At 41.9% G+C, this 27,217-nt stretch overlaps 1 protein-coding gene across 1 annotated transcript in view; it reads right to left on the bottom strand.

Moving 5' to 3' along the window:
- The window catches only part of sv2a (synaptic vesicle glycoprotein 2A), a 49,692-nt gene extending 23,596 nt beyond the window's left edge, over nt 1-26,096 (bottom strand). Inside the window, exons 1-2 of the mRNA XM_005744065.1 lie at nt 25,719-26,096; nt 5,620-6,412 (exon numbers count right to left, since the gene is read on the bottom strand). Coding sequence (XP_005744122.1) covers nt 5,620-6,229 — 610 coding nt within the window. The 5' untranslated portion in view covers nt 6,230-6,412; nt 25,719-26,096. The remainder of the gene's footprint in view (nt 1-5,619; nt 6,413-25,718) is intronic.
- Nucleotides 26,097-27,217: the final 1,121 nt, after the last annotated feature.

Below are 27,217 nucleotides of genomic sequence, written 5' to 3'. Positions count from 1 at the left end.
AAGGGGGGAGGACGATGGCCAGTCAGCGCTGTGACAGAACTCCCAAGGGCTCCAGGGTAGTGTATATGCATGTGTGTGTGTGTGGAAATGGACAAAAGTGTGCGAGACTGTGTGTCTATGTGCATGAAGAGGGGGCAGGGCAGGAGGCTTCTATTAATAGCAGGTTTTCCCCAACTAGCAGAGTACACGGGGCTTGTTTAAGGATCCAGTGAGGGAGACATGTTAGCAGCTCTTGTAGAGCAGAACTGATCATTTATAGATGGCTTACACTGCAGTGTTCTTCTCTCATGAACTTACAAGTCTCAGAAACAGGGTACAGTAAAGCCAAATTGTATTCCTACAGGTACAATCTACACAAATGTGCCCCTCAGGGTTCATTATTAGGGTTCAAGGTAATTATGGGTTCCTTTAAAGACACAATATGTTCACAGGAAGCAAAAGGTACATGTACATGTCTTCTAGATATTAAGGTCCAATATCAGTAGACAGTCAGTGTTCAACTGTTGAGCAAACGATTATCTTTTCACTTAGGTTTTAAGATTTATATAAGTTAAATGAAAAGCATTTAAAATGTCTCAAAAGGAGTTCATTTAAGGTCAGTCTTTCAGTAAAAAGCATATGCATCGTCTATACCCTACTTATTATATATTAGTCTATTTATTTCATTTTCCTGTGTGATTTAAATAATTCACTTTTCATCCAGTGGTTTGTTGTTTGTGGATTTTATGACTTTTCGATTTGCTTATGAAGCACAGTGAGCTGAGATTTCTTCTGTAAACTTCTAGTTTTCCTTCATATCACCTGCAAAAATTAGCATGGTTCTCCTTTGTGGTGCTTCCCCTGCTTTGTTTTTATTGAACAACTAAATAAAAAGTAGCGCAGGAGGAGAATACAGCTGCAGTTTCTTGTGGTGACTGTGAAAGTCAGCCAGCAAATATCCACTGCTACCACTGAAAGCTGAAGTAATAAATGCTATAAGTGCTTTGCAGTGGTCTCACTTTGTGACGGTAGTGTGAATAAGGGTGTTTGGTCCAAACAAACACTGCAGCAGCTGATTAAAATGCCTTCAAAAAGAGGGGAAATATCTCCTGAATAAGCTGTTTGCTCGGTTACCTGCAGCTCTGTTTGGCAGCACTCATCAAATCCTCCGCACTGTTTACGCTGCTTCCAATTTTGTGAACAAAGTCAGGTGTTTTTTCTGGTATTCTGAATCATTTGTTATAAGGCTTATTTGTGTGTTGCGTGTAGTAAAGATAATTTACGACTGCTGTTTCTGTACTGACTGGAAATATTACTTTTAGTGGTTTATAAAAATACAAATGAAATTTAAGAAAAAGCTCATTTTGATAACAAAGCTCAGTGTTTTTCAAATGAATATGTAACCCAGGAGCTTCAATATTAATTTTCTACTGTTGGAGAAGTACTGATATGCCAACTTAACATCTTTCTGATGCTCATACATGTACAGCAGGCTACAATATCCAAATCTTTTTGCCTACAGTTTTCTCTGACAGATCATCCCCAGGACCGATTGACTGTTTTCACCCATTTTATCCCTTCATCCTTGATTTCAGTTACTGATTCCATGTCCATGAAAAGGCTGAGGATACATTATATTACACAAAGGTTCCTTTTAGCCTGAGGAGAACTGTGCAGTCGCTGTCTCAAAATGCAGCCATGCAACTGCAATAATTAGAGGAGGCAGTGAACATATTGTAGCAAAGGTTACAGATTTAAAAAACCTTCTCAAGACTATATTTAACAGAACTGTCGTTGGAAATACACTGAATGCTGAGCAGTGAGAAAACTTCTTAACACCAAAAGGCTGAGGATGTGCTGATCCTGCACATATCCTGCATGGTTCAAACTCCCGTCTCCTATATGACAAAAAAGCTACAGTCCACTGCAGCTTCACAACAAGGGCAAATCAATGACAACCACTTCACTGTTTCACTGCTGTGTCGATGTGTTTCGTCGAGCTCGTCGAGCAGAAACGCTGCACCAGGGTTTTATTTAGACCGCTCGATCTGTCATCATTTCCTGTGTTTGATCCTTATTTAATTCTAGTCTTTGTGTTGCTGAAATGTCAAATGACGGATCCGTGATCATGTCGACATTGTTGCAGTCACCCATTACATGCACATACTAATGCACACACAAAACAGATGATCCAGAACACTGCGTGGGGTAAGAGCAGCTAGCAGGATAGGCTGAGATGGAGCCTGAGGATGGGGGTCGGAAGAGGAGACTGCATGCAGAGAGGTACGAGCACAAGAGGCTCTCTCGCATGAGTCAGGAATGTTGCGTAACAGGGAGAGGGGAGGGAATGGAGGCCAGTCGTGTCTCCCTGCCCCTCCCCCAGCATGACACAAACCCAGAGGGAGAAAGAAGGGGAAAGGAGGTATAGATGGAAGCCAGACTAGGCAGCAATTCAAGTCGCAAGTTTTCTAATTTTGCTCCACTTCCTTTTAGAATGATCCATCATATGCACTGGCTAATGTGTTTGTCTGAGAGCTGGAGGGAAAATGTTTTGAAAAATTTAATAATTTTTAATATTTTGAAAAATTATATATAAGTAGTTATTTCATTGGCTTTCTTTAATAATTTGCCCTTTCTCCTCTTTCCTGTTTCTTCCATCTTTCCTTTTGGTCGTCATCACTGAGTTGGACCTCTCTGTCTTATCGGTGGTAAGAACTTGCTGTTGTTAACTGAGAAGTATGATTATTTGTGGCAACAAAGTCCAGAACCAATGGGTGATGTCACTGTGACCATTTCCATCTTTTATATACAGGCTACATTCATGAATACCATTGGCTGTTGTAAGCATCTGTAAACATCTTGATGAACGTTTCTGGTAAGGTCTTCCCAGATGAACAAAAGTGATCTTTTGGACCTCTGTATCTGGACAATTGAGCATGTATTTTCATGTATTACACATATACAGTAACTCATGCTCTGGGTGTTACCATACTGAGTGATAATCTTGCATAAATGTGGCACTAATCATTTATAATAAACTGCAGCAGACTCTGTACAGACCAGCTTTAGCTGTATGTTCATAATTTCTTTTGTACATTGACTTTTCTGACATGGATTTCTGGATCAGAAAGCAAAAATGTAAAATGATGAATTTGCTTAATTTGGCAGAAGATCGACTCAATAACAAGGTTTCACACAGCTCTCCATGAGCGATATAGAATTTCATGTTGAATAATTTAATATGACCAACATGAAATCAGAACAAAGATGTTTACTAGATTTGAAAAAGACATTTTGTTGAAGCCAAAACTACAAAAAAATATTGAAATGAAGCTTAACTGTGATTCTGAACCTTATACTGCAAAATCACTGAGGAATCAAAGACATTACGGGGAACCCTTCCTCTTGTCCTTGAAGCTGGCAGATTTAAAAACATCCAGGAGGATAACGGACTGTGCGAGTTCTGTAAATTAGAAGACGTTCTGTCCTGATTAAGATGCAAGAATATCCAAATCTTTAAAATTCAATGTTTTGGTGCACTGAGGGCGACAGAATGAAATGTTCTTTTGGGGATATGGGTAAATTAGCCCTTCTCAGGTGGCATCATGCTTTTTGTCTTATTTTCACTTCATGGCCCTGATTTTTCTTTTTATTTAATTGTGTCTCATAAGCCTGTTTGGGCTGCTTCCATTGATTTATGCATAGCCCAGTTAATCAATCATATAATACTGTTGATAAAAACATCCTGCACTTAATCAGAATGTCTATCATCACCAAAAGTTCAAATTAATCTGAAATGAAAGTTTCATACTGAAACAAACTTTGAGCACTTGAACTGTCAATCAGAATTAACAGGTAATGTTTGTGCAGAGGACACTTTTATGAACCCATGATGTTCACTTTAAACACCACAGATATTCAACATCCACATCTGCTGCGACGATGTGCATTGAGCAGCATACAGTTGAACAGTCAACACCCCTCTGAGAGGAAATTATGTAATCAGAGTGCATCCAGCTCATCAACATTACAGTAAATAAAACCAACAACACAGAGTCCAGGCAGAGCTCTAACAGGGATCTGTTAGTGGATTCAGCAGTGCTTCAATCAAAATCATGCGTCGTTTTCATCCAGAAGCATTATGAATTGAAGTGTATTTACGTCTCCTTTTTCTTCTTCTTCTTCCTGCCTTTCGGGGCGACCATAGCACATCATCTGCCTGTATCTCACCCTATCCCTAATATCCTTCCCTGTCACACCACCACTCTACAGGTCCTCCTTCACTACAGCTATGAATCGTCCCTGAGGTCTTCCTGTTTTCCTCCTACCTGATCTGCTATCCTTCTTCTGCACATCTTTCTCAATTTGTCTCCAAACTGCTCATCATGAGATTAGAAATGTAATGATTTCTAGTCATGTCCATCCTGGTCACTCCCAATTAAAACTCCACCATCTTCACACCATACTTCTACTGATTTTCATTCTTCTTCTCTCCAGAACAAACCTACACCTCTCCAGGTTCTCACCACAGATCACAATATCGTCTGCAAACATTGTGGTCCACAAACATGTAATCCTAACCCCACCTTGAACCCTTCTGTTACTGCTACCACGCACCTCCTCACTGTGTTGAGGTCCCCATACACGTCCAGCACCACCCTCAGATACTCACCCTCACTTACTCAGGCCTTTGGTGTACAGCCAATGACAGATGGCGTGGTAGGATTCGGAGCCTGACCAGATATTCTGGGTTTACAAAGGTAAATATTTAAACTATCTACTCTAAATTTAAAGGTGCAAAGAAAAAAACAAAGAAAATGTGCATTAAAATATACATTAAAATATACATTTTATGGCAAGTTCAAGACTGGTGTGCCCTGTCCATGGTACTACATCATTACTTTAGAGCAGGGGTCCCCAATCCCAGTCCACGAGGGCCGGTGTCCCTGCATGTTTTAGATCTCACCCTGGGTCAACACACCTGAATCACATGATTAGTTCATTACCAGGCCTCTGGAGAACTTCAAGACATGCTGAGAAGGTAATTTATCCATTTAAATCAGCTGTGATGGATCAAGGACACATCTGAAACCTGCAGGGACACCGGCCCTCGTGGACTGGGATTGGGGACCCCTGCTTTAGAGGGTACCAGCACAGAAACAAGCGGTTGGACTTCAAGAAGGTGCCTCCTTTTCTGAGTGTGAACACACACACACACACACACACATGCATACACATAAATACACACATTGTATCCAACTAAAAACAGCTGAAGTGAAGCAGAGAACACTATGTTTGGACTGGCTGAGCGTTCGATTTTAAATTCTGCTGCTGCTGTTAAGGAGCTGCATGGGCAGTTGAATCTTAAATAGCTGTAGTTCCACTGCCAACGAGGCCGTCGAAAACCAATTACCAGGGGATAAGCTGCAAAGGTAATGGCTAAGATGAGGCAGAGATAAAATGTGAAGTGGTGGCCTACGCTGCCAAAGGAGGCACACAGATAAAAAATAAAGAGAGAGAGACAATACAGAGTAGACTAGTTGAAAGAAAAGTTGCACATTGGCTCTTATGTAATCCCCCCTCCTGAGTGTTGACAAGCGAGCTCAGAGCAAGCAAGAGAGTGAAATCTGGATGTCTTACCCAGCATGCCTTTGTTGGGCTCGGAGAGACACATGTCTATTTGAGCACTGGGCAACACGAAGCCAACAACAAAGATCTCCACACCGTCTGCCATTAGTGCCAGGCCCAGGACAAAGTAGAGCGTCCACTGGAACTTCCCGTGGCCACACTCCTGCAGGATGGCCTCATACTGCTGTGCCAACTCCTCCTGATCTTTTCTCCTCTCGCCCTCATAGGCCGAAAGATCCCTGAACTGCTGTGCCTGTGCGGCTGTCACGCCATCCATGCTACCAGCCTTCCCCGATTCAGCTCTTGGGATGCCCTGGTACTCGCCCTCATAGATCTCGTCATCCTCATCGTGTCCTTCAGTGGAGTCGCTGTGGCCTTCTTCATCATTGGCACGGCTGTCGTTGCGATAATATCCGCCATCATTGCTCGGCACGCCAGCATAATCGTCGTCGTCATCTTCCTCTTCAAATCGCTTATAAGAGCGTTTGGTGTACTCATCTGTCATTTTGTCCATGCCACGCCCCACCTTCTTACCGACCTGCTTCTTAGCAACTTTGGCAATGTCCTTGGCGCCACGGACGAAGTCTGAGCGGCTGTCTCTGTAGCGACCGTCATCGTCCATCTTGGATATGTAGAGGTGGTGTTGGTCAGTTGCTGCAAGGAATAGGAAGTATCAGGAGCAGCCCAGGCACATGAGTGTGCAATGGGTATTTATGTGAGCTGATAAATTCAGCACTGAGGACAGCTCCCAGCTCCACTGCACTGCTGCTGCTGCTGGACAGAGTCGGCTCAGACACAATAAATCCTGTGGAAAAGCAAAGAAAAGAGTAGAGTTAGCATGAGTCATACAATACCTGTCAGGCAGAGACACATTTTTAAACAGTCTAGGTTCAAGGTAATTAATACTGAAATGCACAGGACCACAGGCATTCACATCGCATTGACATTTGCAGGACATATTATCTGGCTCAGCACTAATGGTTGGAGAAAAAAAAAGGACATGACAGCTTTAAGGAGCTGACAACTGAGTCTAGAGCTCAGTGGCCTATATTAATAGTTATCTCACAGCTCTCTCTACAGCCCAAATCACACTGTGGCATTTACAGCGGTGCACCACAGAGCTACCGAACATATAATGGTCCATGCTGTGACACAGGCCTGTGCAATTAACAAGCAAAGAGCTGCAGCAAAGGTCAGCATACACAGAAAGTACCGCCGTGGTGGGGGTTAAATTCAAGTTTACCCCTAGGACACTTGTGATTATAATCCATGTACTGTTTTTAAATCCAGACACTGAATACTTGAAACAGTCAGGCAATCCCATGATATCACAGTCAGAATATAATACTACTTCAAAATGGTCTGAAGAGTCATTCCCACATAGACGATTCCCTTTTCAAGACATCATTAGGTATTTATAAAATATTTAGTTTGTACAGAAAAGAACTTGTCTTTCCTCATTGAGTCATAATTTGCAATCCTGATTGTATCAGCAGGACTGCCTGCTCTTTTTCATGGCACCTCTGTCTCTGTGAAGCTGCTCTGTTTTGTCTTACTGACAGGAGCATGCTGTGCCAAAGGAAAAGGCTGTAAGCTCAACAAATAGACATAATAAACTGAGCATTTACTGTATGATCAATTTGGCATCCTACAAACAGTTCCCGACTGGAAGGATTAATGTGATGATTCACCACATTAAGAAGGAGATAAAATGTGTCTCAATTTATATTGTGTTAAATACTGGACACATTCGCCTCTTTGAGTCCTCAGAAATCCTCAAATGGGATCTATTTCACTGTTTCTTATTTTCTATCACACATCCATTCTTATAATGGTGGATACTCACATGAACTATAGCAAGTCTTTTGTTTATGAGGGGCAGTCAAGAAGTTTGCTTAAATATTGATATAAAGCTTGTTTTAGAGGGGCTGTACTGAGGCCTAGCGTAAGACAAACAAGTATTGTTATGAACTATTCATGTAAATCATGCAAAGCTACTCTAGTATAGTCTAAGAATAATAATATGTATTTAGTGAGCAGGTTATTAACCCTGTAAATTATTTAGTGTCCAGTGGATTTAACTAGTCATCTTACTGAAGTGAGGTCATTTATTCCAATTTCCTGTGGTGTCAGTCTTTGCCGTGGTTACTAATTAAAAGGCTGCACCCAATGACACCCATTAGTGATGGTGTAAAGTTTAACAGGGTTGTAAATCAAATAATTCTGAGACACAAAATCTCTCCATCCCATTGCTTCATCTTAAGAAATCACAAGCAAACATGGAAGCTAATAAAGCCGTGACATCTGCCCGCCATGCAGAATTTCTCCAAGATTGTTTACTGTTTGCCTGCAGCGATGACAAATCTTCGACATGTATGTGCTCAGGAGAACAGGCAGAGATGACGTGTCCTTGGAGAGAAAGTCTCTGAGGGTCGACTGCAGCTGTAGCAGGCACTGAAGTAATTTTAGTAGCTTTCCACAGTCTCTTCAAAGAGAACTGCAGCAGCAGCAGCAGCAGCTCAGTGGGAGAGAGAAAGACAACGTTCAGCCTGAGGGATCAAGCAGCTCCCAGCGTCACGACTACAAACGCTGGCTGAATGTTCTGCAGCAGGTCAAAAGAACAGCGCTATCTGCCTGCTTAGAGTGAATATGATCAGTACAAGCACACCATGATGTAAATATTCAGTAGTGTGAAATATTCAGGTCACAAAGGTAAAAATGATCAACAGTTGAAATTCTTACAATCTTGTTTTACTGAATTGTAATAGTTACTAATTATGAACACTAACCTGAAGTGTTCTTGAAAAAGTATAAAGTATTCTCTTCCTCGCTTAGTCCCCTGTTATTGTCTTTCACAAAAAAATATTTAAAAATATTATTGGTACAAAATAAAAAGAAATTATGTGTGTAATTATTTTACGATCTATTTCTTGGCTCTAACACGGAAGTTACTCTTAGTAGTCAAGAAGCTGGCACCAGTAATAACAAAATAAAAAGGTTCAAATGATTCTTTAAAGTTGTCATTTTGTGACATTAAAAGGCCCTGGAAAACCTTCTCTCCTGTTGGGGGAAAATATTGGACTTCATAAAAAGTGTACTATGTTGCCCGAATGTTCAGGGAGTGATCAGATGTGCAGAGAGAGCTCGGATCAATAAATCAGTGGACCGTGTAATTAGAGAAACATGTCAGGCACTACAGATGGGCAGTATTAGACAACACTGGGTAAGTGCCAAGCTAACCTCATTATCATTGTTCCTGCTCATTATAAATAACATTGGCCCATTTGTAAAAGTGTTAACAAGTGCACAATGATGTTATTATAGCAAGAAAATTACAGATGCAAAACAGGGGGCAGGATGTTAAATACTGGGAAGGTAGGAGGGAGGGAATCCCTGAAAACTTCCTGTGTAGCCTCGGGGGTGATGAACAGACAGACTGCCGAGCCAACATCACACGACCCAGAGGTCTGCTGGGACAACTGAGTGTCTAAGAACAAGCTCAGTGAGAGCCAGCTGAAAGCAAAACCCAAGGAGACGAGAGAAAACTGCATCAGTGAGATCCTCTTTCACTCTGGCTGTCAGGATTAGAAGAGAACAGCAAAATAAATGCAGAGGTTACAGAATACAAATCTACTTAAATGGCACCTGTATCACCTGCATGTAAATCCACCTTCTCCCTGCTTTCCTGTCTACGCTCTGTACCTCTCAGAATGAAAGGTGAAAAATGTCAAAAATAAAGTTAAACCAAGATCTTCCCACAAGGACGCAACAGTGAGACAGAGCAGTGCTCTGAGCTACATGCTAACATGAAAAGGCCCTATGCATCCAACAGTGTAGACACATCACACAAAAAAGAACAAATGCCGATATTATGCCAGCGCTAAAGGAAAAGTCAAAGGATCCTTAAAGCTGTCTAAGGAGCTTGGAAAGAAAAGCATCTGGACTTCTTTAAGTTGCTTGAAGATGTTTCACCTCTCATTCAAGAAGCTTCTTTAGTTTTAGGGTCAAATGGTGGAGAGTCCCAGATTTAAGCCCAGTGGGAGTGTCCCCCCAGATGGACCAGGATGTCAGTGGGCATTAAGGTGTCTGGGAAGGGATCTCAGAACTGGATAATAGATGGCAGACAGTTGGTGTTGTAAGCCACCAAATGTCTGCCTTCGCCTATTCTCCTGTTCAAAGATGGTCGCTCACAGTGGATATAGATGGCTTCTTTCACCCCTTTTTCAAACTGTCTTCTCCGTCCAAAATGTGAACACTGGCATCTTCGAAAGAGTGACCTTTGTCCTTTAGATGCGGGTGGACACCCGTGGAGGTGGCTCTTCTATGTTGTGCCATGCGTTTGTGAAGTGGCTGTTTGGTCTCTCCAATGTAGAGGTCTGAGCATTCCTTGCTACACTGTATAGCATACTCTACATTGTTAAGCTTGTGTTTAGGAGTTTTGTCTTTGGGATGAACCAGTGTTTGTCTGAGTGTGCGGCTGGGCCTGAAGTACACTGGGATGTCGTGCTTGGAGAAGACTCTCCTGAGTTTTTCCGATACAGAGGGGATGACAGTGTTGTTGCGTTTGTCTTTTTGATCCTCCCTAGTTGGTGTCTGATCTTCTTTTCTGTGCTGATGAAAGCCCAATTAGGCTGACTGCATGTTTTACGAGCTTCCTTTACATGTGTGTGTTCCCTCTTTTTCTCTTCAGGCTTAGAGGGAACATTTACATGTATTTAAACTACTTCAGAAAACCTAAACTGAGAAATTACTAAAGAAAAATCAATTTGGCTTTGCTGTCTAGGCTCCAAACTGGTCATCCCCAACACAAAACACCCAGGAAATAGGTAAATAACAAATAATCCTACTGGAGGCTAAAGGTGGATGCTTGTGTGGTGGAGGCATTGTAACAACAGGAAGCAATGCTGCATCATGACATGTGACTTCTTTGTACTAATCTATAGCTTGAGCTATCTTTTCTAAGGAGCTTGAATTCAGGTATCTGTTCTAGTTCAGCTTCTTCCAGTGTGAAGAAGCTGATTCTTCCAGTATTTTTCCCACCACTGTACTTTATACAGGCAGAGAACTAAGGATTAATGACTGCTGAACTGCATCAGTCACAAACACACAGAGGTCAAAAACACAAACACTTCAGATTGAACTGCAGCGACAAGCAGTCGAGGTTACATCGATTTCTTGTGTACATAAGTTAGTTGGGCCTCAGAGGTACGGTGCAGGGTCACTAAATTTCTCACTTAACAGTTCTGCTCAAATCAAGTGAGAGAAAAGCAAATATTTGGAGCTGAGTTATTGCTTTGGATTTTTTGGCTTACAGTGAGTCCCTCAGGTCGCAGACTCTGGATGGATTTTGACAGAAACTATTCAGGTTGCTGCACAGATTTAATCATTCTTATAGTTCATCCAACATCACTTATTGGTCCACCTATCCATCATCATTCGCACTGAGGTTATCTTAAACAGACTGGAGATCTTTGTTTTCCACACATTCACACTGTGAAGCGCAGCATCACAGCACGAGCAAATGCTGTGAAAGGCATTTGGTGCTTGGTCATCAGCCTGGATCTCATCCTGCTCATTGCTCATTATTAGTCTTCACTTGCATGTTTGTGTTAAGTGAATGACCAATTCATGGAGCTCCAGCCAGGAGATTCAAACATGTGTTATTAACAAGCAAAACAAGCATCAATGTCGTTTCTATAGAGATACAGCAGGCAGATAGAAAATCAGAAACATACGGAGGATAAAGGCAGTACAGACATATTAACAAACTGCTTTGTTTTGGTTGCTCAGCTTGGACTCACATGTTCACCTGCTGCTAATCAATCTGTTGCCTGGTCAGCAGTCCCACGAATAAGAAGGTTAGAAATGTTGAAGCAGAAGAAACTGAGAAACTCAGAAGTTAGTCCACACAAATGTGTAATGGGAGGAAATAATGCCACGATAACATTTTACATTTAAAGGGTCAAAGATTGGCTTTACTGTGACATAATATTCAATAATCCTTTTAGCCATTATTCCACCCCAGAACGCAGCACCGGACGCCAGGGTGGAGATCATATTTTACACTGACACTTTAAAACAGGGGTCTTCTCTGTCACTGGGTTGAAGATGTGTGTGAAGAATCTACACATCTTTACAGATTCTTATTTGAAAGCAGTGACTGCTTATCAGATTTAACAACCAAGCATAAAATAGTTAAACAGACCTTTTATTAAATTCTACAAACTCTTTTGTATATAACAATCTGACAAATATGGATATGACCTGCATCTTAACTGGCTAGTTGAGTCAACCAAAAGTCAGTTTTGAAGGTAAAAGTGGGTCTAAACCAGTACTAGCAAGGTGTGGCTATAGTAAATTGGCTGATTAGTGTATAATTTTTAATATGATTGGAACTTACAATATGCAAAAGATTAAAAAAGTAAATAAAGCCATTTGGTCTCATATTGTCCGACATCCATATCAGAACCTGTTTGTAAGTGTTACCTAATTAACACACCTTACTTAATAAAATTTAGAATTTAGCACCAACCTGTTGGTGTTGACTGAATTCATATAATAAAGATAACTGCCAGAGACAGGCGTATAAAGTGTATATGGTTTTCCCCCTTTGAGTCTAAAGCTTTAACTTCCTCTGATCTGTGTTTTAGAAACAATTTTGAGAGCGATTCTACCAAGAACACATTAAGAAACACGTCAGCCGTGATGGCTGTGCTTGCTGCTGCAGAAAAAGATGAATTTCACGGCTGCAAAGAGAGAAGCGATAAACCTGAGACTCCAGCTTTTATCCACCATCCCGTCTGAATCACTGTGCGACAGAGCAGGAAGACACTTTGTCTGTGTTCTGTAGCGTAAAGACTGCAGCACAAATTAGAAAGGATCAAAGAGATGATCTGAAAGGGAAAATATACACTCTTAAATGGACTGGAGTACAGTGCATTCAAGTGTTTAAATGCTGACTCATCCTAATGAAGTGAGCTGCCTAAACACTGAAAATGCTTTGCAGTAGAAGAAGTCATTTGAAATGACAGCAGCCAGTCAAAACAACCAGTCCACTCTCTACCTTTATGACTTGTGACAAAAAAGGACATGGAGGCGGGTCTTACCACTGTGTTAGGTTGTTACTATCACTGTTGGTAACATTAACTCTTAACTTATTTCTGACCTTTTGATCCTGCATCACCTTAGCTACGTCACATGTCAGCTGACAAATTTGTTTGTCTGTTTCTCTATTTTTAGCCATTATAGAGCCACAATGTTCTACATCCATGTTTGCATATGGCTCAATCTATTATCAACCACTCTTTAAGAAGCCAACAGAATAACTGATCCTCTTTCATCACCATGGTCACAACCTTTGTACCAGGGGACTCTTGAGGCCCATCTGAATATAACGAAGTATCCCATCACCTTGTGATAAGCCTTTCACAAGCCGGAGACGCTGAGATGAGAGTGTGTTCTGCTTGACTCGCTGCCTATGAATAACAAACAGTTTGGTGGAGTGCATTTGTAGGGTTAGTGTGCAGCTGTGGCCGCTTCCTCAGCACTGAAAATATCTCCCTGTTCACAGATTTTCAATAAATATACACTTTTGCTGGCCTTTGGGAGTTTTGCAGAAATGGCTGGCTGAGTTATGCCGTGCAAAGAATTATTGTGAAACAAAGCATTTTCCCAAACTGCTCTGTCATCTCCGAAGACGTGTAAAATGATAATAAATTAACAGTCAAATGGGGAACCGAGCAAATACTCCGCCTGTCGTTGGCTGCTGATGAAAGACTTAATTATGTAATCCTATTTTCTTCCAGTGAGCAGAGACAATGCCAGAGGGTTGGGAAGCACTGCCTTACACACAGCCACACATGCAACATAAAATGCAGCAGCCTAAAAGCATGCTAACAAAACAAAATATGGGAGTTAAATAAATGATGCTGTCTTGGAGCTACACTGCAGTCTAGACTGCACAAGTCACACAGTTACAAGTCACATACTCGGGTGGAGGAACTGCTTCAGAAAATAGAAAAACATCTGCTTAAACAATTTAATACATGAGGATCTTAGTTCTAATAAATGAATATGCCAGTAGGCTACTTATGGTGAAAGCCATGTTTGCATTCAAGGCCAATACACTTTCACCATTAACAGCTCATTCTTTTACCACCAGCTGCAGAACTGGTAAATGAGTACGTAATTCAGGAGCTGGTGGAGACAAAGAGAGCTAAAAGGAGCTGTGATATTGGACGTACGGTTGGCATGTGGTCAAAAACATGAATCCATAAATACTGTTGTTACTTGTGGTTCCTAAATGTGTATGAATCACAGAAAGAATACAATAGATGGATGTAGCCTTACATCGCACATGGTTTGTGTATTTATGGACAGGTCCTCACATTTTGACACAAACATCGATACCTCAGTGGACCCGAGGCTCATAATCACAGACAAATTTGAAGAAATGGCGAGACGAGCAGAGTCATCGATGCAAACCTGCAGCAAACTTGACCTTTTCCAAAGGCATCAAACACAGCATGCAGCTGGTTGATAACTGTCTTACCTCAAATTAAGCTATCTAGACACATTTTTGGCTGCCATAGTCTCTCACACAGTCTGAGACTACTTGCTACTCTCACTCTTTGACCAAGCAGTGAGGTGTGGTCTCTCATTTCCTGCAACAGCACAACTACATCGCGCACATTACCAACCAGGCCGCCTGCCTAAAAGGTCTCTGCTGGTAAACTTGTCCAAACAGTTACAACACCACGAAGTGAAGAGTTCAGTGACTGAAATAAACTAAGGTGGAAGAGTGCAGACAGCTAGCGGAAATACACGTCAGTCAAGGCAGACTGTTTTAATGATGCATACCTTTAAACCTTAAATCTGCATTTTATGAAAATTCACCTTCTTTTGTTGTTATGTAGGAGAAAATCAGCATTGTTTATCTTTGTTCTAGTCAGGCATTTTCTTGTCACATAGCGTAATATGTTACGCTTTGGGACCAAGAATGTGTTGGCATTTTACAAACAAGCCTATGCAGCTTGACATCCATTTGAAGTAAGCCCCAAGTGGCCATTTGAGGAACTGCAATCTTTGTGACTTTATTTGCTTCACTTAACAGATTCGCAGGTTAGAATAAAGTGTTCATGTGTTAATATATTGTGACCAAAAATTACTTAAGTAATGACTCTCAGACAAAGTACATCAGCCCTTAAATTCTGAGCGCACCTTTGAACCTGCTCCAAATAAAAACCACTACAGGGATAATGGAAGAAGCATAATGTTGTTTGTATCTGTGAGAATTGACCTTTTAAAACCAGACTTTGGGTTTTCCCCTCGTTAAGACAAGATAATGTGATCATTAATCTGTTTTGTTGCAGCTATCCATATAACCGGTGGTATTTTAAACTGTAAGCCTCACTGATATTCCTTTCAAAGAGCACTGGAGATTCCCATCTGCCACTAAATTAGTCTAAATGATGAGGCACTTCTATCGACAGCAGCGTATAACCACCATTCATAACGCTCACTGATGGCCCTGAGCTTTCAACAGTTACTCTTTCATACAGAGAAAAAAATCCAAAGCATCTGCTAAACTGAGCTAATAAAATGGATGTTGTCATTGACACCAGGCTGTGGCACGCACTGATAAGAATGAGACATTTTATTTTGTGGAAATCCAAGACCCACTTAGCAGCAGACAGGTTTCGGCCCAGAAAAAGATAAGCAGTGGTGTGCTGAGAGGAGATGGATGAGGTAGAAGAAACCAATGCAGAGTTCATCACGCAGCAGCATCACCCTTAAACCACTTTATAAAACAACACTGAAAACATCATCTGAACAGACTGGCCTCGATCAGATCCCATCACACTTGACACACATGTTACACAAGTGAAAAAGAATATTGAGCACACAGATCACTGCTATTAAGCGTTGATCTCAGAACCACCCAGATAGAGGCTGAAAATTGGCCATTATAAACCAAAGACTGGTGTGGGACAAAGTTCAGACCATGTCAGAAAGTTATTGACGTCCATCTCACAATGTGACCGCAGCTGCAGCCTACTGCAGTGAGTTGCCCTCGGCTCTTTGGAGAGCATCTTTGCAACAGTTCGTTTTGGTTTCCTGAACCACAGCTTCACTGGTTGGTTTGTTCTCATCAATCAGCAGCTGTTTATGACAAGTGTTGTCATACTCTTCAACCTGATACAATAAACCACCTGATCGTCCTCTCCACCCAGACAGGACTGGGCTTTTTAGGCTCTGCACTGTGTTCGTTAGTGACCTGAGAAGGATTCATATATCAAGCCCCCAATTAGGCTGTGCACTGCCAATGCAAACTGATTATTGGCACCAGAATTTACATGAATAAGTGAGTTTATAGGATAAAGTGAAAGACAACAAGAGGTCATAAAACTCAGTGGGACAAGTGCAGTGCAATTTAGACAATGAAGCACATGCAACACTCACTGCAAAGCCGTGTGTTTTCCAGAGTCAGATAACGTAACACCCCCCACCCTTCACTGCACATTGTTAATTACCTGTCGTCATCAACACGTAAACCTTCCCCTGCACTCACCACACCTCTCTGTCCTGCTTCTAAAACACGACAATCCTATAACCTGAAAGGTTAGCTGTCCCATCATCTCTCCACTTGAGTGGTGAAATGATTGCAGAGTTATTACTGAAGACCAAAACTTCTTTAAAAAAAAAAAAAAAACTACCCTCACCAGCATTTATGTTACTTGTTGCACAGCTTGCACAATGCACAATATGGCAATCCATGCAAAATATAACAGTCATTACATTAAAAGGTAAAAACTTGCAACGATGTTTGCAACTTATTATAAAAAGCTAACCAACATGAACCCAGTAAATATTCATAATTATTACCCAAGCTCTTGTTGACACACTGAATTTTGTTGCGCATTTGACAGCACAGACGCAGTAATTAGCAAGCGTGACAGAGACGAGCCTGAGTGATGAGAGCTTCTCTGTGAATCGCTGCAAATGTTTGTACGTAGAGGTGAGCCTTAGAGAGCTGAAAGCCTTTTCCACACCTGACCTTAAGCGAGTGATCCAGGTGGGATCAGATCGCCCCCCACATCCAACTTAATGTCAGTTACGAGCAGAGTCAGAGTGATTAAAAAAAAGCAGTGTGAAAAAGCCAAAGACGGCCCAGTGGTAATTCCTGCAAGCTGCAGATGGCTGGTAATGTCATGCACTGAATTCATTCCTCCTGACATCTTTGATTTCATGCTGTGACGCACGTAGTGAATATTCTCCTCTGATTGTCCCTGTGGCTCAGCACATCTTGATCAAGATGACATGCTGATAGATAGAAAAAGATTCATTCCAGAATCAAAAAGACATTAAATCGGCTTAAAATTAATATAATTTTCAGTGTATTTCACAATATTGTGTACCTTTCACGGGCTGGCCTTCAAATTACACATCACATTCTCAATCCGTGGTGTTAATAGACTGAGGGGGTGTCTGAGGTTGTGGTGTCAAATTCATTGGTACCAAGGTATTTTAGGACAAACCTTTCAGTTTCTTGGCAACAACAAGCACTGCAATCATCATGATGCCAGGTAAGTTGCTGTCACAATCCCCTCTGAAGTCAACACAAGTAGAACTAAAGCCAAGGCCTTTCATCAAGGCGACTCAGGCGTTATAACTGCTTTTCAGCGGTGCTTTCTCACACCCAGCTTTCAGTCCAGTTCCCTGTGCCCTTCCATCATTTGCTGGACACTTTTTCTTTATAATAAACACTGGAAAATAAGGGGAAACAGGTCTAATCTAACTAATTATTCACAGCCCATTAAGATGCACATAAAATCCTCCCGAGCACACAGACGTCTGTGTGTTCATTCTCAGCCTACTGATATCTCAGATACATACAGTCTTTTCTGCTCTCTTGTAAAATGGTAAATGGTCAGTATTTGTATAGCGCTTTTCTAGTCCCTAAGGACCCCAAAGCGCTTTACACATCCAGTCATCCACCCATTCACACACTGGTGATGGCAAGCTACATTGCTCTTGAGTGCATCGGGAGCATTGCATTCTGGGTGGGGTCAGTAAGGTCCACCCACCTCCTCCCAAATACTCAGTCAACAACCACCAATGCTCATAATAAAGCACGGTCTCCGCTGCCATTATGAGCTCAGACCACAGGAGGAGATTACATTCAGCCACGGGTTCATTTCATATCAGCTCACTAAAGTGGAAAAGCGAGACGTGCCAGCTGACTGTCTATATACTGTATGTGTTTCACTGGCTGTGGGAGGCTGTACAAACAGAGCAGTTATGAAAATCTAAAGACAGTTTATGGGAAAAATAAGTGGGGATGGCGCTGATAGTCTAATGTTGCCTTTTTATCCAAGTTATTTTGTTTTTATTGTGTTTCCCCATTGTTCACCTTGTCCATGTCGCTTGTGTTTCTTTGTCTGTGTCTCTGATATTCACCATACTTCCTGTTTCCGTTTTGGCACCAGCTCTCTTTCTGTGTCTCTGTTTGCTTTACTTTGTCCGTTTTCCCTCCTTGTAATCACCTGCCCCGCAGTTACGAGTTTCCCCTGTTTGAATGTGTCTCACCTGAGTCCAATTAGCCAATCAACCTGCAAGCTGGCACACTTTTGATGAGCTGCCATTTTTAAGAGCTGTCACTTTTTTTTCAGCATCAAAGGTTGCTGCTTAATCTGAATCGTCTAGATTTAAATAAAGAAGCTTGCCTTAAAGGTAAAACACTTTTCCCAGAACAATAATGTGTTAAATCTGTAAGCTGTATTGGTACAGTTACCCAGAGATAATGACAACTGTAACTGCCCTGACCCACCAACTCCATTTAATCATCACTCATAAATAAGATCTTACTACAAATGATATAAAGCTCCTCATTAAACTGACTCGTTTTTTGTTTAAAGTGATTTATATTGGCTAATTTTTTATTCATTCTACGGGTCTGATATCATCAACATTAATATCTGCCACTAATAATAATCCTCATGTATGTGTTTTTGTCCCCTGCTTGTAAAAGTCACTGAAATGCCCTGTAGTCTTAAGCAGGGTGAGCTGGAACAATCTGCATTGTTTTGAAGGTGTTGCACACAAACACACTGGCTTTTACTCATCAGCCTGCTCCAGCCAATCTTCCTCAGGCAGCTTCACCCGGCATTTTTCATCCTTCCTCATTCATCATTTTTCTATCAGCTAGCCTGGTCTAAGCATCCAGGGAACTCCAGCTGAGACCATGTGAATATTCCATCAATTATTCATGTCTTGTTTTCTGGCCACAAGGACAGAGGTGCCTGATTCGGCTCGTCCCTCAGGAGTGATGTATTGGTGCGATAAACCACTTCTCACCATCTCTGTCCAGTTCCTGCTTTTTCATCCGCACCAGCTGCACTGAGACATCTGCACAGGGTCACACAGGAAGTGACAGCTATTCAGCTGCACCACGTTCCTGCATGGCCTCGGGCCCATCCAGGGTAAAGCCATAAGAGGAGGGTGCGATGTTTGGTTGGTATAGACTGACTAGATTGCATCCCCATCCCAAAGCTTGGTTGTGCATGCACAATTCCCCTCTGGGAGAATCTGCAGCCCAACTAACATGACTCACATCGCTGCTCCCTGCTCAGTGTGCACCGTCACCCTGGTGGCACCAAAGTGGCTAGCAACACCGTGTCAAACACTGTGACGTCAGCTCTCTGCATCCATTTTGGCTTTCCACGCTGCAAAATGGACTGAAGAGGAGTCAGACCCAGGGCAGCTGCAGAGGTTCAGCTCAATTCCTGAAAAAGCTGTGTGGACAACATGAACATATTACAGCGGCTCACTTTAATGTCATTTTAGTTCATTAGTATTCAGCGCTGGTGCACCGTCTCCACAAGTCCACTGCAGTTTCAGTGCAGCTGAATGTGTGTTTGTTAGAAACTGACAAACTACAAATATGTGTCAGTTACAGCAAATTAAGCATTAATGACACGATAAGCTAGAAGACAGCTCGGTGGGGGGTTACAAAGACACACTGCAGTATTATACTGCCAGAGTCAAAAGCAGATTTCCATCTGCAGTATATCTGTCAGCATGTGTCTGCTTTCAAACTTCAACGACTTTCCATATGTGGAAACTCTGATGCAGGGAAAGCAGCACAGAACAGAACAGAGCCGCTATTATCACAATAAACACAAGCGGGATTCAGACACATACTGCATGGAAGTGCGAGCTGGGGTGAGCGCGGGTTACAGATGTACTCTATATAAGATCTTCCAGTTGGATGAGTAGAGGAGTATCAGCACCCCCTGATTTGGGGGGATAAAGTGAAATGTGGTAGGGTTTAACTTGATGGCCTTGAAGAACGAATGATATGTTCACTTATTGGACTTATTTATAAAGTGCTGGGTGGAAAGTTGTGAGATTTATCCTCTGTGGGTAATAACTGAGATATTTAATCCTGGATATACAGCTGGTGCAACTCAGTCAGACACATCACAATCACATCCAGCTACACAGAGCAGATGAAAAGGACAGGAAACAGAATAAAGAACCTGCTCGGTTTTCAAAATAAGAGACCTACTGCACATTAAATGCCCCACTTGCCAGCGTGATTGTAAGCGGTGCAAGGAGGGATGAAAACTGCACTGGAGGTGCAAATATCACAGTCATTGATTTGATGCAGTGGTGTGAAAAAGTGTTTGCCTCCTTCCTGATTTCCCAGCATTTTACATATTTGTCACACTCACATGTTTCAAACAAATTTTAATATTAGACAAAGATAACCTGAGTAACCAAACCTACCTGGTCCTGTGTGAAAAAGTAATTGCACCTCTTGTTAAATGGTGAATTAACTGTGATTGACCACATTTTTTTGTTCAGTTTCCATAAATACACTCGGGCCTGATTACTGGCAGACCTGTTGGAATCACTTGAGAAATCACTTAACTAGAATCTGTCTGATAAAGTAAAGCGGGCTAAAATATCTCAAACAGCGACACATCGAGCCACAATCTAAAGAAACACTTGAGAAACAAAGCCGCTGAAATCTATCAGTCTGGGAAGGGTAACAGAGCCATTTCTGAGGCTTTGGGACTCCACTTAACCAGGGTGAGAGCCACAAGCTGAGAAAACTTAGAACAGTGGTGAAGCTTCTGAGCGAGGACTGCAGCGACGACTCATCCAAGAGGTCAAAAAAGAACCACAGACTTCACATGTCTCAGTTAAGGTCAGAGCTCATTATTCAACATAAGAAAGAGACCGGGCAAAAATGACCTCCATGGAAGAGTTCAAGAAGAAAACCACTACTGACCAAAAAAAAACACAAAGGCTTGTCTCACATTTGCCAAAAAACATCTTGGAAAATATCCAAAGATGAGGTTTTGGAAGGTTTGAGTCCCACTGCATCATACCAAGAGGAACTGGAAGAGCCACTGTCCGTAGGGTGAGGTGGGGTGGGGGGTTTGTTTCACAATATGACCATGATGAGCCTCTGAGCAGGCAGTCTTGAAGAAATTGAAATGATAAAATATGATAAGATGGAATTCTTTTCGAGAAGGATGAAAACATCCTTGGAACAGGTGAATGAAAACTGAGTGCACTCAACGTTACACCATCACTTAGGAAGCTCTGCAAGGGGGTGGTAAAAAGTTGGGGTTCCTAAGGTTTCATTTACCCAATGCTATTTAAATAAGGGTCATAATATCCAGCCCTATAGCTGGGGAACATGTGGCTGTGCTGAAGATAATTTAGGCTGGAAGGCAGTGTGAGAACAAGCAGTTATAAAGAAGTGAGTATGAAGGTATAATCAGAGGTTACAGAAAAGTAAATATTTGGGAACAGGATGCAACCATGACAACCAAAAGCACATGTCGTAATAGCAAGTGACCTTCAAAAGAGAATATTTGTTAGATGATCATTACATCAGTGATGATCTTAGAAAGAAGAAAAATGACACCTCTGGAGTCCGTGGCCCCTGGGGTCTAGACGTTTGCATGCGTACGCTTTAGAATCCAGTGACAAGAACTCTGCATCATCCTTGTGAAGGTGTGTATTGTGGAGTTCTGCTCCAGCAGGATGCCGTACCGTGGCTGGAGCTAAAGTCTTCCCAACACCCAAGAATATGCTGCAGGGATTACACAAGGAGGCTATAAAGCTGCTGTAGGCCAAACTCAGCATGTAGATATCATTAGCAGTGCACTTTGCAGATACTCTGCTGTAGCTCTTCTCTCCCAGTGAACAATGGGTGCAATGTTTTTTCATGCTTGTGTGAATTAGATTGTTGCCACTACAAGCTTTGCTCTTGGGTCCCTGCACATGAAAGGTATTTGTGTAAAACTGGAGCAGCAAACAGTTTCATCTCATAACTGAGCATGTTTTATTCTACTGGACACAGTATTTATAGTAGCAAGAGGAAAGAAGAAGAGGTGCTAAATTACAGCGTCCATGGTTTCTTCATAATCTGCTTCATAATCCTTCCATGTATTCCAATAAGTCAAATATTACAGTGGAGAAGATCTGAACTAACACTTTCAGTGATACAAAGGCAAATAAATCTAAACTAAATGAAGAAACACAAAATATTCATATCAATATTTTGTGAGGAACCAAAAGTTATTTTTTTAATTATTACAGTTATGGTCAGTACTGGTACATAACGATAACTATATATTTACCTGGAGGCAGAAGATGATTAGTTAGCTGAGAATTTCCTCCAGGATTATTTTTATTGCTTCAAAATATACGCAGCACCGGTAAAGCTTGCTAATTCTCAGTATATCTGCTTAATCCGCACTCACAAGGTAATAATACCAGGCTGTGTTTATGAGGATCAGCTCTGTTGCCTCAAAGGACACGATCCTGGGATCAAACCAGAGACCGTTTATAACAGACGCATGTAGTCACCACGACGCCTCTTATTGGTTGGTGAAGCCCTGTGAATCCTCGAACTGATGGCTTTCCCCATTGCCATGTTGCTGTTTTGAAACTAGACTTGAAACTGAAAAGTCATTAGCTAATGAGGATTCCCTCTCTTATCCTCTAATCTTTCTGGTCTTTCTTTATTATTTTGCAGATCCCTTACTGTATGTGGAGGTCAGAACATAAGGGAACTGAGACCCATTTTCCTGTAAATTTCTATACAACATGATGACTCGCCCCCCTGCTGGGATTATAAAGAACACAGGTTTATCTCCACTACTCGCTGTGCTTTTGTGTGTTTCCTCCAGCACTTCTGGTTTCTGCCACAATGAAAACATGCTCAGTCATTGTGACCTTGACCAAGTCGCTGGCGTCCCTGGGTACTGTACACTGGCTTCCCACAGCCTCTAATGATTGTAATGGATTAAATTCCCACAAAGACCAATAAAGTATATCATATTTCTACTCTGTGCTTCCCTTTCTGTCTGAGAACAAAACACAGGAATGACTAAAAGAGCGCTTCTTTTAAAAATTGATTTTTTTATCCGAAATTTATAGAAATAAACCAGCAGGTTTGAGGTAATAGAAAAAGCTAGTAGAATTTCAGTGACAGAAATATTTCATTCTAAAATATGCAGTCACGTCTGTAAAATCATGTAATAATTAGTCTGATTTATTACTATTGAGTCGCTCAGTCTTTCCAGAGACAGGTATGAATAAATTCAACCTGTGAAATAATTTTTATGATGGAAGGTTTGGAACTTTTACTCTAAGAATTATTACCACCAATCATTTATTACATAACTCCATACTGTATATCAAAAATGAAAAAATAAAAGAGCTTCTGAAGGCTAATTAAAAGCAGAAGAGATGATATTGGTTCTGGCCGATAACAAACAAATGCACTTTCAGTTGTTAATGGAGAGTTATGTGCTTGACATTAATTGCTGCTTGAACTCCCCCCACCACCATGTGGAGATGAGGGAAAAGGCCATCGATTATCTTTCACCCTTGCAGTAAATCTTCAGCAGGGAGTAGTGTCTCAGCAGCAGCAGCATCACGAGCCAAGAGCTGATCTGTCTGGAGAAGCCATGAAGCGTTTCACTGAAGTGGTGGAACAGCTGTGCTAATTGCTGAACTTTACAACACCCGGATGGAGAAGTTGACAGGTGTGTAGTTGTGTTCCACACTGCCGCAGACAGTCATACCTACTTATTTAATGCATTTTTTCAGCCATTATGCAAATATATCCGGCACCACCACCCCCAGCTGCAGGGAGAGGCGAGTTGTAACTTGTGACGAGGCTAATCTCAGCGGACACACCGGAGCACGGCCCAATCAGCAGGGGTAGCAGGCACAAAATGAGAACACCAAACAGAGCAGCTCCCTTTGCTCCTTTGGATCAAGCTTAGCAAACACCTGCACCTGCACCTCAGCCTGTTTTTATAGAGCCTTGAGTGATGCTTCGGTGTATAAACTATACAAAATCTTGATAGGCTTTTATAAATTCTGTCAAATCTTTTGAAAAATGCAGAAAACAGCCAAATTACCCATTTAGAGATTAAGATTGTTTACATTCTGACATTTTTTTAATCAGTCTTTTGTTTGGAAAATGTCAGAATGTAATCTTACACCATAAATAAAGGAAGCAAGTGTTATCTTATGTATTTGATTCCTGGTGCCTTCCAAAATCATCTAATAATGTTTGAAGCAATCATTTTCTGTTGCATATCTGCAACAACAGCCAGGTTGTTTGAGGGAGTATATATTATTCTAGGTCTTAAAATTACAATATAAAGCACCTCGAGGTGACTGTTTTTGTGATTTGGTGCTATATAATTAAAACTGAATTGAATTTGACTTTGGATTTGACTGCAGTAGTTGGATTGGGCCTCTCTGCCTAGAAATGTAAGCATGGTTCATCCCCTCCTGGTGCTTCAGTGGAAACACCCATACCTGCAGGTCCAAAGCATCTGCATGCTGAACAAGCTGCACTGGATGAAAACTGCACACAGAAGACACATTTCCTGAAGAATAAACTGGTCGTCATTGGATGTCAGATACATGAAAGCCAAATTATAGATCCTGTAACAAGCGCTGTGTTTCGAGCCTAAATAGGGGGATAAATATTTACATTTTTAAAGTGCTGTCAGTAATCCTGTATGTTTGAAACAGTATCTGCAACCCCTCCTGTAGCCTGGATGCATAAATAGCTCAGAAGCTGACTGAGCTGCAGTGATGGCTGCCGCAGGGACAAGACATCACACATGCAAAGTTGTAAAATGCATCATCTACGATAAACAAATCACTAATTTGTTTTCCCGCATCCATTAACTGCAATATTCCGCCTTCAAAACGCAGTTTACAGCATTTTGTGGCCATGAACACCAAACAGCATCCTCTCAGAGAAGAGTCCTCTCAGCACCGCTGACACAAACCACCGCAAAGCAAAACCACAGAGGAAAGCAGAAAAAAAATGCTCATCACTCTTTCTCCGTCACGTTCTTCCCGCTGGGTTTCTACAAGGTCATTCTGGTGCACGACGCAGCGCACGAAACCCCGGCCACACGGGCACCTTTGAGCTGATCGCACAAATTAAACGTAACTCAAGCTCGGAAACTTTCTAAATAGTGAGAGAAGAGTGCAGCTGGTTTAAGGTGGCACATTTGTGACCGTGTAGTGGTAGCGGAAGGCGGAACAGGAGAGGCAGGAAGGGCAAGGGCATTGGTGCCAACAACACCGCTAATTAGACTGGAGCAGTGATTTGAAGCTGGTCTTCTTTACTGTTCAAAGGTAATAAAACATAACCTCATATCTGCTCCTATCCTTCTCTTCATGTCTGAAATCTGTGCGCCGGGACGGATGAAGACGAGAATGGCTCTTAGCGCACAAGACCTGCCCGCAGGAACAAGAGCGGACGGCGCCTTTTACTCCCAAATTAGCCTTAATTTCTCTCCAGCTGTAATGTTTCTTATTAATTCTCTGCGTAATATTGACTGTCTTTGGATGCATGTGTAGGGGTCAACGCATTGCGCAGCGCAGGCCTATAAACTCGTGTTTTAGTGGAAAATAGATCTCGATTTGTGTCAGAAATACACGGATATTCCCGAATGTCATTCGCCTTTGGGAACAACGCAGTTATGAAAATTAAAGAAGTGACGCAAAGACAAAATGATCTGATCAGAGCAGATTATTCATTTTCTTACCTTACTGGGAGGTTTTAGGGTGACCGGGATTTTCAGCGCAGGGAAGTCACCCCGACTATTGGAAGCAAAAAAAGGTCCTGTGCGATCCTGTGATGTACGCTGACGTAGTAGCAAAGAGCTGCACTCTCCTCCTCCCCTCCTCCAGCCCCTTCACTTACTACACAGCATCCTTCTTAGATGGAGACACCGCCCCCTCTGCTTCCTCCCCCTCCTGCTCCCTGTGCTCCCATCTCTCTTACAGCAGGCACCATTCCTCTGACGAACCAGAGGGGGGTCGCTGGTTTGTACATGAGGAAGTGAAGTGAAGGTGATTCATTTTTCTGCCCTGTGATTCAACCGTTGGTGAGTTTGAATACTGTGAAGTCACTCTGGACGCGCACATTCAGGTAGAAAACGCGCTCTTGTCGCTCGTGATCAGTGGAGCTCGCTCAGACTGTCATTTGGTCCATATGCCCCAAATGGTTGGTGCAATGAAGTGTGCAAGACGAGCCTCTCCTTGCACGTGTTCGGGCTCGTGCCTGTAATTGGCTGTGTTAAAAAAGTGTGGGTGATGACAAGGATGCGTCAATAGGAAACCTTTTGGTTGTAATATTGTGAGGATGTGATACATTTTTACAAGGAATCTCAAAGGAATTCAGAATCCCAGTTTTGGAAACTGCAGGAATATACTGCACATTTGTAGCTGTAAAAAAATCAGGTTATTACTGGAGATAGTATATTTTTATATTAGTGTTTTTATGTTATTTATTGGCAGCCGGGTCCTTACTGTGTGGAGTTTAAGTATTCTCAGTGCGCCTGGCTGTGGGTTCTCTCCGGACACTCCAGCAGTCCAAAGCCATGTTACTGTAGGTTAACTGGTGATTCTAAATCGGCCACAGTTGTGAATGGTTGTCTCTCTTGTCGTGTGTGTGGTCTTCTGCTGCTGTAGTTCTTCTGCTTCAAGGTGCTAGATGCTCTTCTGCATACCCTGATTTGGCCGTTCTTCTCTGACATCTGGCATTTACACCCAGAGGACTGACACGCTGTAAACTAGAGATGTATGTGTGGGAAAATCCACGCACACCAGACCAATAAACGTGCTACCTTAAACGTCACTGAAATCACTTTTCTTTCTCATTCTGATGCTCAGCTTGAACTTTAATGTGTCATCTTAACATTCTACGTGAATGCATCTATTGCATTACAACCATGTGATTGGCTGATTATATATTTGCATTAATGAGCCGTTGAACAGGTGTAACTAATGAAGCACATCTAATGAATTATGGTCCGTTTGATATGGTGTTTATTTCTGATAGAATTTCCCATGACCCTCCTCCCGACTGGTTCTTGGAATGTTCTTGTACCACCCCATTTTTAAAAAATCCTGGAAACACCCCAGCTTAGGATACTCTCACCTTGACTCTGATTGGTCTAAAATCATGCCTGCTCTCTCTGTGCGTAACATCCCCACTGTGCCTTCAGTGCTTCTGACTTCCTGTCAGATTTTCACTGACGCT

The sequence above is a fragment of the Pundamilia nyererei genome, unplaced genomic scaffold, assembly GCF_000239375.1.
Source record: "Pundamilia nyererei isolate P.nyererei 1_Seehausen unplaced genomic scaffold, PunNye1.0 scaffold00138, whole genome shotgun sequence".
In the NCBI taxonomy this organism is placed as follows: Eukaryota; Metazoa; Chordata; class Actinopteri; order Cichliformes; family Cichlidae; genus Pundamilia; species Pundamilia nyererei.
Note: the sequence above shows the minus strand (reverse complement) of the source record. Positions and strands in the feature narration are given on the sequence as shown.